Below are 15,480 nucleotides of genomic sequence, written 5' to 3' on the forward strand. Positions count from 1 at the left end.
GGATCTGTTTCTGGTGGCATGAAAGAGTTCACGTGACCCCTCTCAACTGCAAGATCATCTTCCCTCCTCTGGGCTACACCAAGTTATTGACTTAGCCATGAAAGTGGCATAAGTGCATATGTGACCTACCTTATCTTACGTTTACATCTTCAAGGAAGATGCGCATCGGTCATTTTTGAGAAACCTTAGTCTTTATGAAGCCTTGTATAAATATGTAAATTAAGGTTCTGAATGTTTCCTTGTTGTTTTAAGCAGGCATTGGCAGGGCGTAGACTTTGTTTTGGTATAGAAATGGCCATCTACTGACAAGCCTTTTATTTAAAATATTTTCTTCCACAGGTTTTTGGATTTTTATAGTACGTTTATATATTACTGCAGCGGGACCTCTGTAGTCACCTAATAACTGGCGAACAACATTATAGGTTAGTTCACCATTGCAGGCTGATTTCCGTTATGGTATAAGTGCAAGTAATGAGCCAGATTTGCATATGAAATACGGTGGGCTCTTTGAAGCTACAGATCTTAGAATGCTAATTCGCAGGTCATCCTGTGTGTGTGTGTGTGGGGGTGGGTGGGGGGGGGGGGGGGGGGGTATAACACCCTCTGCCCGAGCAGGCTTTCGCTCCTGACCTCCTGCGAACAAAGGCTCTAACCCCTGGCGTCAGAATGGCATCTGTGGTGGCAGGCTGCCTAAGACGAGTACATCAGCACACTAGTAGTTTTTTTTTCTTCAACTTGTTTTTGTTTCAGAATCATACAGCCATCAGCATACATTGAATTCTCACGTAGATACGCCATGTACAAATGATGTCAAAACGAGTCCAGTTCATGCAGTTAACCCCCCCTCCCTGATTCAATAATGCCCCTGGGACAATCCGGGGTTTGGGCCACAAATGACATCATGGGGTACATTTGAGAATTCAGGGAGCGCTGTACAACCTTGATGAAGTAAGCAGTTGTCATTAATACACAAAACAAGTAACCAAAAAGAAAAAATGTAGGCTGCAATTAGTAAGAGGTAATATATTACACATATCACTAGGACATAGAGACAGGCTCAATATATATTGACTCCATCCCATTCTTCCCTTAGATGGACATGCTGACGAAGCCATGTCATGAGGCAATTGATCCGGTGTGTGGCCATCCGGTAACACAGATTCATCGGGGTTTTAACCACTATAGCAATGTTTTCACGTGAAACCATCGCCCCACCCTGGGGGGGGGGGGATTTGTTTGTGGGGGGTGAGGTGATCTTTCAATGATCCAGCCCACCCACGACAATTTACAAGGGTTATCTAGCCACTTCCAAAACATACACACCAGACCGTGCCTCCCAACTGGCAATGGTCAATCGGACAAGGCATCCAATATTGTCCGTGTCCGTATCTTGGATCTCTCCGACTTGGAGGGGGCCTCCGTGTCCCCACCCTGTTGCCCAGTTAATAATAACTTCTCCAGAATTACCCCCCCCCCCCCCCAGTCTCCAAATCCCATTCAGCATTTTTATCAGTGCGGACTAAGCGCAGAAGCCACTCCTCTGCTACACACCATTCATGCATTTCTGTTCTCTATGTAGTCAGCCTAGGGGGTACAGGGTGAGTCCAATGGATAACAATTCGTCTTTTGGTCAATACAGGTCCCAGTAGGGCAAATTTATGTTGCATTTGATTCCTCGATTTGGGTACCGGAACCGTAAACTATCTAGTTGTTTTGATGATTAGGAAATATCCTGCCATGTAGACTCTGATATGAATTGATTGAAGTTTTGGTCTGATCATTTTCAGGAGGAAAGTTGGGGTGTATATGGAAATTGGGAACTAATTAGCAGCAAGCAAATAATTTTAAGGTTTCTGGTCAGATATGATAGAATATTTTAAGAGCAAACAAAGGGGTTTCTCAAATTGGTCGGGTGTGAGAACAAAAGCCTGAAAGGATTTTTTCAATGCTGTGAGCTTTGCCCGGTTCTTGTCTTTTTAAGGCAATCATTCCTGCTCTCAAGATTTATTATAAAAGTACTTTTTGCTAGTGTTCCTACAGGTAAAAGATGCAAAATGACAGAGTGAGAGCTTGTCATGTATCTTGCTCTTCAGTCTCTCCTCTAAAGCTGGCCGGAAATAGCCCAGCTAACATCTGTAAATACAGGATACTGGTATTGATTTCAACCTAATGAATTAATTTTCCTGTTAGTGTTGATGGCTCACCCACCTCTTAGTAAGCGATGAGACTGCTATTCTGTTTTAATGTTGATGAATATTAATGAAGATTCCATGAAGAAGAGGTTACTTACCTGTACCATTATTTAGTCTTCATGAGTAGCTTCCCAATTATTCAAAAAAACTACCCGCTCTCCTCCCCGGTATACCATCCTAATCAAAGAAGGAATTTATTGTATTTCTAATCCTTAACTTAATCATCACTATAAACGGAGGAATCAACAGTCACTGTGATGTGTGGCAGAGTTTGTTAGCTGCCTAAGTGTGACGGAACAGTGTTTCCTATATATATGGTGGTATGTTGATGGGAACAGTTTCTTTTTAGCTTCACTTTAAAGAGATGCAGCAATGTAGCCAATGTATTTTAAACCCATCTTGATTGTGTCGTGTTTTTTAAATATGTGGGCTTCATTTAAAAAAAAAGAGAAAGAAAGAAAACATACTCTAGTCATAGGCTTTGCTTAAGGTTGGAGAGATGTATTTCTCTGTGTGTTTTAGATTACCTCACATGAATGCCGATATTCTATTTTCTAAGAATATACTGGAAATCACATAATGAAATGTGTGTGACCAGCTCCCATGTGAAACGTTTGATGCTAATGTGTATTTTCTGATAACGAAAGTGTCTGTGGTGAGGATAGCGTTACAACAAACAAATGATGGACGGAATGCTGACAATGCAGACATTCTCCCCCAGTCAAGAGATCTGGGTTAAATCCATCGTTCTTTTGCCCACTACGCCACCCCAGTTCAGACATGGCCATATGCAAATCAGTCTTGACCCTGTGCCTCATGGGAACAGTCCAGCCCGAACTGCCAAGCCATGTCTTCCATGGACCGGAATCAAGCATCCTAGGACCGGTTTCTGGCTATCAGCCGTCATCAGCCAGGATAGCTTGACTCCAGTGGCGTAGTGAGCACGGGTCCCACGTCTGGGAATACCCATCCCACTTAGGGCGAAAAGCGTTACAACAAACAAATGATGGACGGAATGCTGACAATGCAGACATTCTCCCCCAGTCAAGAGTTGTTTGTTGTAACGCTTTTCGCCCTATGTGGTGAGGATAGGACACCGAATCTCCTCAGTGGGGTGTGGGCCCATGCTGCATACAGATGACTTTGTACTGTATTTTTCAAGGCCACCTCCTAATTACTGGCTGTTCTTACCACATATCTTTTGTTTTTACTGGGTGTGATGGAGAAGCAGGAAAGAACTCCCTCTCCCTCTCCTCTTAGCTTTCTACTATGCATACTCTTTCTCTACCTCACTCTTTAACTCTCTAACTGAAGCCCTCTTGCTACCTCATGTTACTATAAGTTGTGTAGTGCACTGCTTCACCTCAGTACCTCTCCCTTCCACCTTGCTGGTTTTTCAGCCTTTCCCTTCTAGCGCTGTACTCCTCACTACTTCTACAGGCCATTGTCCCTCACACCTGTTTATGATCCGTCTGTCTACCTCAGCTGTTTGCCTCTACCCCTTTCCCATGCTTTAGCCACTTTCTACCTCCATAGCGTTCCTGGCTTAACTGCCTGCTTTCTGCTTCAACTTTTACCTCTCAATATTCATTGTCTCTACATTGCTCTCTGCCTCACTTCTTTCTACGTCGACTCTTTCTGGTTCACCTTGTCCTACATCCCTTCTTTCTTCCTCTGTGCCTATCACCTCTCTACAGCTCTTCTGTCACCACTTTTCTTTCACACCTCGGTACCTCACATCTCTTATACGTCCTCGTACACCGAGCATCTCTTGGCCCTCTGTCTTGCTTCATCCCCTCTCTCTTGCGTGATACCCTCTCTCTTGCCTCATTCACTTTCTCTTGCCACACTCCCCGCCACCTGTTTCTGGGCTGCTGCCTACCTCACTCTAATTGTTATATATAAACCAGCTCTTTAGCTGACATTTCATAGTTTTACTTGCCGAACTACTACTCCTCTCACTCTTCCTAGAAGCTCCAGCTACCTGACCTCCCTATTCACCCTTCTCAACTTCCCTCTCACCCACTCTGCTTTCTAACTAGAATCTATAGAACCGTCACCTATCTCCAAAGCATCTTTTATTTCAAAGCAGATTTTTTTTCATCTCGAATACCTTGGCCCTTCCTTTCTTCCTCGTCATTTTTTGCTCTTACATTATCCCTTGCCTTTCCTCAACATTCATCCTTCTCGTGCACTTTTCTCATCGCTCGCTCTCTTCCCATTTCTTCCCTCCTTCTCAAATAGCTCCTCTTTTCACTTCCTCTCTGCATTATCCTTTGTTATCATAGAAGCACTGCTTTTCCCTGTACTCATCGCTTTCCAGCCTGAGGGCATTTACATATTTTGTACATTTTCTGTGCAGAGAAAAAAGAGAAGTGCAGAGAAAATCAACGGTAAAGAATCACCGGATGAAGCACACAAGGATTCAAAAGCAGTGAAAACGTCAGAGCATTCAAAGGAGCTAGTGACAAAAGTGATTCCCAAAAATCCAGAAGCTCGGTCTCCTGAAGAGGTTTGTGAAGTACAGTATGAATACAAGTAATCGCGTTTTGTAATTGATTTATTTGCTATTGTTGCCTCCAGTTTTCCTTGCAAGCTCATGTGAAGTTTCATTGTTGATTCTTTGTCCCAAAAATATGTGCACTCGACCCAACTTTATGAGATTTTAACTAGGACAGCATGGGAATATGGAATTTGATTCTATATAGTATTGTGCTTTTTATAGTACTTTCCTACCACCAGTGTGGCAGCCAAATGCTGAACTAAGACTAGAGATTGTTTAGTTGTTGCATGCCAAAGCTTGAGTGCATGGTTGATAGTTGTGTGTTTGTAGCCTGGTACCTGTGGTAAGTGTTGGGTGTAGTACGTAATGGCCAAATGAGTGTCACACTCTTATCACCTCCTAGTTCGTTTTGCATTTACATGTGTTCATGTCATAGAGTCAGATTTATAGAATGAAGATTTATTTTTTAGCACCTCCATTAGGAGTCTGTTGGGATTAGAGGCTGTTGTGATTTACCCTTCATTTGCAACGTACTAGTACTTAAAGGTTAGTAGATTTATGTTGTAGTCATCTTTTTCCAGAGAAAATCTGTCTTAGTCTATGGTAGCATGGTCTTGTGCTTCCCGCTTGTAACTGGATCTCGTTTTCCCAGATACGATACAAGGTGGAATGGCAATGTGTGCCTTATGTGATACTCTCTCAAATGTGTGTATGTCCGAGTCAGACCAATACATCTCTTGAATTGCCAGTGTTCACAAAGCTGCAGAATGGCCTTATAGTTGTTCTGAATCCAGTCTGTATATCTGGAGTTGTTTCACAATGGGTTGCATTAACATATGTAAATTGACTTTAAAGAGAAACTTGTTATATCTTTGTGAATGCACAGCCAAAGTGTCTCATGTATCTTTCGTCAGTCTGGAAATGCACAGCACTTGGAGAGTGAGGTCAGTACTGTGTGTCACAGTGTACTGCCCTGTATGAATATCGGTTCTTCATTGGAAATTCACAGCACACGACATTAACCATGAATTAAATAGGATGTCTGATTCATTGTGGGTTAGTAGTATGTGCTAGTTTTAAAGAATGCTGTGGAATTGAACTGAGATTACAGAGTCCATAAATCATTGAGAGCACTTTCAGTGACTTTCAAGAGAGGCATTTTACCAATTTCTCCTGGTAAAATCTGAGTAGAGGAATGTAGAAGTAGAAAACAAGTACACAGGGGGCCTAGCTTCTTTGTGCTTCCTATAGTGTGAAGTCAGACAACTTTCTGGATCATGGACAAAAGTTCCCAGCAGCATCTGTGTGGGTGTCCAGTGCTTCAGGGTCTCTGCTTTGTCAATGCTGGTGTCTACTTCTAATGACACCCATGATACAAAATTAGCATATCATGAAATGCCCTAGCCCTCCTACAAAGTGCTTCTGCACTCTACAGCCTTGTCGCTCACTCCAGTGAATAGAAAAGTGGAGATTCATTTAAAGCATGGGTATTAGGCGTATCGTTGAATAATAAAACCTAAGTAGGAGGAAGCTTTCAAAAGGCGGGGAAATCAGGGGTTCTAGACTGTCATTACCAATATATTCTTTTCAGTTATGTTATTTGAAATTAATGTACTGGAGCTTCAGTAAACTGATAGTGTGACACACGAAAGTGAGTTTGCCTATATCTGATAGATACTTCTAGCCGCAGATTCTTTACCTTAGAATTATCCCCAGGCGTTAGGCTGGATCCTGATGTTTTTTTGTAAGCAGTACCCCTGCACACTGGTATATGGTGTCATACGGCTCCGTGTGGCGTCCTCGGCATTCAAGGCCTGGCTCCGCGGTTGAGCCTGGGCTGGCTCTGCACCTCACCAAGTTTCCGGGAGCCAGAGCGACCCCGCCCAAATTTTTGATATATATGAGGCCATGCATCTACTATTTGGTCTGCCCGTTCCTGCTGGCGTATGTCAGGGCCCCGTGGGTTCAGGAGGAACTGGTTCCCTGCCGGCGGGTCCGCCCCTGGCACCAGTCAGGTCCCTCGAATAGATCTGGATCGATGCAGATTGTACTACCTCAACATTCCCCAATGCTGGTCCCAATGTCAAATTTCCCGTCGCCTATGACACCCTCCGGCAGCCCTGTCCCCATTCTCATCCTCGGCTCCGACATGGAGCGGGAGGGGCATTGTCTGATTCTGGCGCCAACTGGATCTTTCCCCTGCAGATCGGAGCCTGACTCCTACTGGCGAGGACTTGGGAAGGGTTGGGTGGGAACAGTGGACCCTGAAGAATACCAGTCCATAGACCGCAACATGGGCTGGTGTGAGAACATGACCGACACCAGTGGACCGGACACACCTCCAGATACTGCCATGGGGGTGGTGGGAGGGAGGAGGGGTTGTAGCATGTTATAGGTTTTAGGTTTTTGTGCTCATTTTCTTTATTATGATCCGGAGCTTCCGAATGTATTTGCTGTTATTAATCTTGCCACAATATACCTTGTTAAGGAAATACGATGGTGAGAATTGTGTGTGGTTCACCGCAAGGGTTTCCAGTGAGTGTGAGTACTTTCGCTTGTAAACCATCGGTTAAAGAAAAGATACGATCGTGTAAGGAGTATTGTGTATTAGGAATGATTTACGTGAGCGGAGGCTCCTGATTGAACTGTTTATGAGTGATATAAGATGTTAATCAATAAACATATTTTACACAAAAAAAAATGGTTTCTCCTCCTACCATGAATAACGAGGAAGAAGCATTTTTTGCTATAGTGGTGAGATGGGTTGCTGAGGTCCTTAGCCTGCCTCCAGTGGCAGTCAGGACTAATGTCTTGACATAGGTGCTTCAGCTGGGATTAAACCCCCTCATAACCGCTTCTTCCTTTTAATGAAGCCTTTATGGAAGTTGTGCTTGGGACCTAGTCGAAACCCTGCACAGGAGCTCCTGCGAGGAGGACAATTTCCCGCTGCCATCGCCCTGTCCCAGGCGACCCCAATTTCCTCATGCAGTACCCCACCCCAGAGAGCTTTGTGGTCCATGCCTCCATCTCCAGTGCAATCCTAGTTGCATACCCTACCACCCCACCGAATAGGGAATCCAAGACGTTGGACACTTTAGGCAAGAAAAACTTTTCATCCACCAGCCAGGCACTGCAGTCAGTGAACACTGTGCATTTTGGCCCATTACTCCCATGCACCAAGGGATTGTGTTGTACAGGTGCTGCCATGGTCCTGGAGGAGGCCCGGGCAATACTCTCCCAAGTTATGGCAGACTGGAAAGATGCAGCTAAGTTAAGCTTGCAATCTACTCACTGGGCTAAGCAGGTTCTTAGTCAGTGGCCTTGCCGTGCCAAGCCGGGCTAAGAACAATTGGCTTTTCCTGGGATGTCCCGGCTTTGCTTATGGACATGTCCTTTGATGGCTCCCATCTCTCTGGGGACAAGGCGGATTCAGCACTGGAACGCTTCAAGGACAGTGGAGGTACAGCCAATTCCTTGGGCTTTTCAATGGCCCCCAGACAACCCTGTCCACCTTACTCTCTTTTGTGTCTACGGAATAGGCTACCAGCCATGTTCTTATCCGCCCAGCCACCATGGCCCTAAGGTTTCCAGCATCTGTGTGGCCGAGGACGCTGTACCTACAGACACCATGGGTCAGGCACCCAGAGATCTGCCCAGTCCACCGCCCTTCCGGCAGCCGGAACTTCCAAGCCCCTTTAGTTTTCCCTCTGACGATCACATGCAACCATTGGGAGGCAGGATACTCCATCCCCTGCACCACTGGAGGTCAATAACGTCAGACCTCTGGGTTTTCCAGATTGTCCGAAGGGGCTGCTCCCTCCCCCTCGTGGCTACAGCTCCGCCTGTGCCACTAACTTACGACGGGTTGATGGAGAGGACCAGGTCTTCTTACTCCGCCTGGAAGTGATGGCTCTCTTGGCCTAGGAGCTTTAGAGAGGGTGCCAACATCAGAAGTAGTTTCTGGTGTTCAAGAAGGATAGAGGCCTTTGTCCTATAATAGACCTGCGCACTCAGTTTCTTCCTGAAAAAGGAGAAATTCAAATGCTCATGCTCACTCAAACTCTGTGTGCCCTCAACCTGGGAGACTAGATAGCAGCGTTGGCTTTGCAGGACACATACTTTCACATTCCAGTCCTGCCTGCGGTTCATGGTAGGTGAGGAGCACTATGTTTGCTGTGCTCCCTTATGGCCTTACCTGCACCCCTCGTGTGTTCACCAAGGTGGTGGCTGTGGTTGCAGCTTATCTGCAGAGATCAGGGGTTCCAGTCTTCCCCTATCTTGTTGACTGGCTGTTGAAGACTGGCGCGTCCCATGCAGTCGTCTCCCACCTCGAGACTACAGCGGACCTCCTGCACTCACTGGACTTTAGAGCACAGCACAACACAGAAACAGCTCTGCTGGCTGTGGTCGAGGAACTTAGAGCCTTTCTGGACAAAGGGGGTTCAGTGGCCATCATTTTCTTGGATCTGAGCGCTGCCTTCGATATGGTTGACCATTCCACACCTATGCATAGAATGTCTGGAGTGGATATCTGCGGCCGCGCTGTGACCTGGCTCTCCTCCTTTCTGATGGGCAGAACTTTCCAAGTGCTTGATCACTCCTGGTACTCTGACAACTTTCCTCTTCCTTGCGGGGTACCTCAGGGGTCTTCCCTCAGCCCCACTCTTTTTGACCTGTATCTGTGGCCTCTGGCAGAGATTGTTCACTCTTTTGGGTTGTTACTGGTCTCTTATGCCGATGCCATTTCAGTTTGGCCCCTTGCTTTCAGGAGGTGGCCAAATGGATGGCAAACTCTAAGTTGCAGCTTAATGAAGAAAAGACAGAAGTGATGATACTGGGCAACAGTTTTACTAAACGGTCCCTAACCTTTGTGCCAGATATTCTGTTGAGTCTCCCCAGTCCTAAGGATGGGATCAAGAGCCTTGGAATGTGGCTAGATGCCAATCTCACTATGGACTGCCAGGCAAGGAAGCTCCCAGCCACTTGCTTTGGCATCCTGAGAATGAGTTATGTCTGCCTTCTTTCCTAGCGCAAAGCTTAATTTCCAGGCTCATCATCTCACGCCTCGACTATGGTAATGTCCTCTATATAGGTTCGCCTAGTTGCGTCATAAAGAGATTGCAAATCACGCAGAATGCCGCTGCTCAGCTTCTTTTGAATGTCTGAGGCATCAATCTGTAAAAAGAGCCCTGGGGGACTTTCACTGGCTTTCAATTGTGCAGAGAGTTCAGTTCAAGACTCTCTGCTTCCTGCACAGATTGCTTCACAAGAAAGGTCCTGTCTTAAGATCACTAGCCATCTCCCATTCTCCTTGAAGGCTACTGAGATCTGCTTCGGCACATCTACTGCAGGTTCCCAAGTTTAGTAGATCCGGTTGGGGTGGCTGTTCTTTCTCTGATTGGTTTTCCAAACTTTCAAACACTCTTCTTTTGAAACTAAGTTTGCTCTCCAACGAATTTTCATTTCGTAAGACCTTGAAAACGTGTCTATATAACAACTGGCCCTGACAAGAGGTGGCCAACACGACCTCTTAGCTCCTCTCTGAATGTTCTAGCGCTTGGAGGCATCCGGGTAGCTACGCCCTATACAGGACCTATAGAATAGAATGGAATTTGCTGGATACTCAAAACCGAAAGAAATACTCTTTGAACAAAATCATCTTGTGATGTGCTGAACCCCACAATAGCCGGTATGCGATTCCCAATCTGCAACACTGTAAGCTTCAAATCAATTAACATAGGCAGACAACCTTTTACTTCCAACCCCTGGCACTTCCTAGATTAAGCACTAACCGATCTTACGGTCTGCTATGAGAAAATCAACGGTGTCAACAAGTGTGCCATTATTATCCTGTTAGAATGCAATGTTTTTGTGGCTTTGGGACATTGATGGTAGACAGCAGTGCCCATGCAAGATATTCCCTAGCCTTTCTCAATACTCCAGGACCACCAGAAATAGTTTCGTAACAGGAGTGAGCTTTAGGCAGTTCAGGACCATCCATTTTTTGTTTGCAGAGACACAGTCTGTCAAAAGGACTGGGAACATCTGAGGGAGTTTCTGATGTAATGAGCAAAAAGGCGGTAGGAGAAACTGAGTGATCGGTTATCGATGATGTTAGTTGTGAAGATAGAAGGGGGCCAGTGACAGAACCTTTGCATATTCCCTCATGGCACATGGGGCGTGGAGAGTCAGAGCACTCTTTAGCAGTAGGATTGGGTAGCTGGATAGGATAAAAACCTGAATAGTGCCATATCAGTAACCCTTGAAAATGATACAGTTGACTAAGCAATATTCCTGCCAACTATGTTAAAAGTAAGATTTTAAACAACTGGACACTATTAAAGACAAGTTGGAAAGGGTCATACACAGCACTGGGTAAGTTGAACACTATGCACACCAAAGCGATAATAGACACCCTGTGTGACTTTGAAAATATGTATGGGAGACACCTTGTCTTGAAAAGTGATGCTAGACCTGAATCTTATGTAATTGTCCACTAATGGCTGTGTAAATATGAGATCTTAGCACCATACTTTTTATTTTACATTTGGCTGCTTCTGCACGTGGCACTTTTTCCAATTTTTGGGGGCCCTTTTTATTCTGAATTTATATAAATGTTTCTATGGATTTTCTTTTTAACCAAATACCTTTTAATTGTATTGTTGACCTATCTATTTTAAAGGACAAGCAATCTGTGCTGTATACTTTTTAGGATCTGTGTGACCGTAATAAAGTTTGTTGATGATTTGTGTAATGTACATGGTACTACACAGCACTGGAGTATTTTTATTATGTGAATTGAATGTGATACTGCAAAATGCTCCTTGGATTTATTGTTGTATGGACTAGGTTTGTGCACAACTGTGCAGATATTGGGTTAGTTTTGTATTGTGTGTAGTTTCAAACTACATTGACTACTATTTTTAATTTTGAGTTAGTTGTGGTGTAGTTCAGTAGAATGTAAGTCGCATTTGGTAGTGGACAGTACTGAGCTAAGTGTGGTATCATGAGAATTGATTGACAGTGCGCAGCTCATTATTTGTAGACGGTGCTTCGCATTTTAGTTGTTTGTGCTTAAAGGTCTTTTACCTTTTGCTCACTTCCTGGTGCTCATAGAGTAGTTGTGTGTGTGTGTAACTTGTATAATGATCTTAAAAACAGACCCTTACCATGCCTCACTGTTTCTTTCACATGCAGGATTTCACTGTGGTACAGACGTGGGATGAAGGGCAGTTCATCTTCATCGTGAAGATCAGCAATCCAGATTCTGATCCCAAGATCTGGCAAGCTACTTGTATGTGAGGATATTCAAATGCTGAGATGTCAGTGATGTTATAGGGTTTGCTGTTTTACCTTACATTTACCACTTTTATTTAAACAACATTATTACATCACGGTGAGCGTACTTCCTGGTACAGGGTGGTGTTTACCATGAAGTATATTAAATACTGTTAGGTAGCAGTGACAATAACAAATGTCACACAACACTCAACTAGTCAGGCTAGAAAGACATTTTTCAAGACGTGTGACTACAAACTGTATTTATTGTTTTTTTAACAGTAATACATGAAGTGAGGCAATATAGGTGCCAGAGTAAGAGTTTCTTGTAGCTGATTTGCCTGTGGCCTATTCAACTGTTAGATTGCTTATAATTGATGTAGTTGTCCTAATCTGTTTGTCATCAATATTTCCAAGTTCACAATGAAGTGGTGTCTTGGGCGACACTGGCGTAGGGAGCCATGATAAGCCCTGCCGGATCCTTCGCAAAATTAAATGTAGGCCCACTTTTATTTCAACAACATTTTTACATCGGGTGAGCGTACTTTCTAGTACAGTGTGGTGTTTGCCATGAAGTAGTTATGAGGTACAAAAGGGGTTGGTGATGGACGGAGCATCAGAACCAATCAAACACTCACACCCAGTCAACAGATCTGGGTTTGATCCATCACTGTTCTTTAGCCCACTCTGCCACCCCAGTTCAGACATGGCCATATGCAAATCAGTCTGACCCTGTGCCTCATTGGAACAGTCCAGCCCGAACTGCCAAGCCATGCCTTCCCTGGACCGGAAACAAGCTTCCTAGGACCGGTTTCTGGCATTTCAGCCGTCTTCAGCCAGGCTTGCTTGAATCCAGTGGCAAAGTGAGCAAGGGACTCACGTCTGAGCATACCCTGCCAACTTATGGCGAACAAAGCAGTACAAAAGGGGTTGGTGATGGACGGAGCATCAGAACCAATCAAACACTCACGCCCAGTCAACAGACTTCCTTTTCGAGACGCTGTCCTCCACCCACCACTTGGCTCAGTACCTCCCCATGTTTAAAGGCATGCTCTATTACACCCCGGACATCTTTCACAATCCCATCCGCGCCAGAGTCATCACACCTATGGTGGACATAAAATACAAAGCTTGCCTTACTGACCCTCTGTACATTTTTGGCCAGCTTCCACCTGACTTTAATGGTCACTACAGCCCGTAAGCGGGCTAACTCGCAGACTACTGATGATGCCCTTCCACCAGATAAAAAGATTAAAGCAATAAATGCTGCAGGTAAGAGGGTAGCTCCTCAATCAGCCAACCATTGGCAGATTACCAATTCCGTTGGGCTACTCTCTAGGTATCACTGAGCTCATTGGGATGAAACGGAGGAGCACCTCCAACATTTCTCAGAGGAGCAAAGGAAAAGGGGTTATGAGATCGTCTGTGAGGAAAGCTTATCTCCAACATCACCATCCGCTGCACACTAGATGCTGCAGACACTGCTGCAAGGGGGGTGTCAACTCCAATGACCTTCTGAGCAGGCATGCCAACCTCCATGTCTCGGCTTCAAGCTGGAAGCCCAGCAAAACTTGCTCAACTTGCCCTCAGTGGCCAACACCTGTACGGACTGCAGGTGGACCAGATGTTGAAAAATACTTTAAGACAAATAAAGACCACAAAAGCAATCGGTGCCCTTCAAACACCTACCTCATGTGGCTTCTTTCTCTGAAAGCCCTACTGGAGAGGCTTAGATCGCCTCCCCTGAGACCTCCACCTCGTACCAATGGCCACATGCCCAACTGTCATCTCCCAGAGGCTATGCTAGAAGGTCCTACAGAGGTAACTTCTTGAAAGGCAGAGGTAAAGGTGGCCTCTACAAAGGAGCTGCCACCACCACAAAGCCCTGATTTACCACCACCCCCCTCCCCCCCCCCCCCCCAATCATAAAACGCCTTTCGTGTGGCACCTTCACAGGTTCTTTCCCGCTTGGCAGAACAATCCCTTGGGACCAGTGAGTGTTAGATATTATTCAATATGGTTATTGTTGTGAGTTCACATCAACATCAAAGGCTACTCAGGGAAGAGTTCCAAGCGTGCCTTCTCAAAGGGGAGATAGAACCCATCTCCCACCATCAGCAGGGCACGGAAGTACAGTCTCTGGACTTTCTCATTCCCAAAAAAGCCGGTTCTCTTTGACCAATTCTGGACCTCAGGCCCCTAAACAAACAGATTTTTTCAGAGCACTTCCACGTGGTTACTTTTCAGGATGTCATCCCACAGCTACAACAAGGCGACTTCATTGCCATTCTCGACCTGATGGACGCGCATTTCTATGTACCTATCCACCTGGCACATAGACAGTATCTCAGGTTTGTATTCAGCGGAAAGCCTCACCAGTTCAAAGTGCCCACTTTTGGGGTCACCAAAGCACCTAGGCTGTTCACCAAGTGTCTTGTGGTGGTTTCTGCTAATCTGCGCAGACAGTATGTTCATGTGTTCACTGGTAATCGAGTGCCATCCGTCAAAATTGTCACGACACTCAGCTCACAATAAACCTCCAACCCCTCCGGATGCAGCTCTAGCTGAGTGCAGTCCTCCGCTCAGAAGATGGCATGGTTTATCCAAATGCTGCCAGGATACTGTCCTTCCAGGCACAAATCCCTATCTTTCAACCATGCCGCCATGATGCACGTCCTCTGTATGATGGTCTCCGGTATTGCCATGACCTCCTGCCCCAGTGAGGAGGACTTCTCAGCACACTTCTCCGAAAAGGCAAGAAAAATGTAACTTCAGCGATCCTCTACCCGCTAAGTTTTTCAAAGATCTCAATTCAGTCATTCTTCCACTTTGGTCTTGGATCATTCATGAATCTCTCGTGCATGGAATGGGGCAAGTCACTCCCATCCCGCAGAAGCCCAATGCCAACTTAGCTGATCCTAGCAATTTCCGTCCGATCACCAGCATCATGACTTTAGCTACATTGCTTGAGAAGTGCGTTCACACACAGCTCTGCAATCGTATAGAGAAATTTCAGCTCCTTGACCTCTACCAGTCCGGTTTACGAGCGGGGCACAGTACTGAAACAGCACTAACTCACATTGTTGATGATGCCTTGAGATCTCTTGACCAAAATGTTACTTGGCTTCTGATCCTTCTTGACTTGTCCTCAGCATTTTACACCATCAAACATGAAAACCTGATTGCTCTTCTTCAATATAGGATGGGGTTATCGGGCCCTGTCTTAAATTGGTTTGCCTCCTTCTTACATAACCGTACCCAAAGAATCAAAGTTAACCAATCCCTTGCAACTAGTACCCTGGTCACTATTGGAGTACCTCAAGGCTCTGCAGTTTCGCCCACGCTTTTCAACCTTTTCATGGAACCTCTCTCCGATATTCTGAATCGATCTAACATTCAATACCATATGTATGCTGATGACACTCAACTGTATTTGAAGAACTCCTCTCCAGATAACATAAAAACTGTAGATGGTGCCCTCCTAAAAACTCAACAATGGCTAACTCA

General features: G+C 45.3%; 1 protein-coding gene across 1 annotated transcript in view; it reads left to right on the forward strand.

The window, feature by feature from the left end:
• The window catches only part of LOC146797983 (transmembrane protein 87B-like), a 416,123-nt gene that overhangs the window by 171,041 nt on the left and 229,602 nt on the right, over positions 1–15,480 (forward strand). The window contains exons 8-9 of the mRNA XM_085625212.1: positions 4,555–4,704; positions 11,893–11,989. Of these exons, the coding sequence (XP_085481338.1) occupies positions 4,555–4,704; positions 11,893–11,989 (247 nt within the window). The remainder of the gene's footprint in view (positions 1–4,554; positions 4,705–11,892; positions 11,990–15,480) is intronic.

The sequence above is a fragment of the Triturus cristatus genome, chromosome 9 (assembly GCF_964204655.1).
Source record: "Triturus cristatus chromosome 9, aTriCri1.1, whole genome shotgun sequence".
Taxonomy (NCBI): Eukaryota; Metazoa; Chordata; class Amphibia; order Caudata; family Salamandridae; genus Triturus; species Triturus cristatus.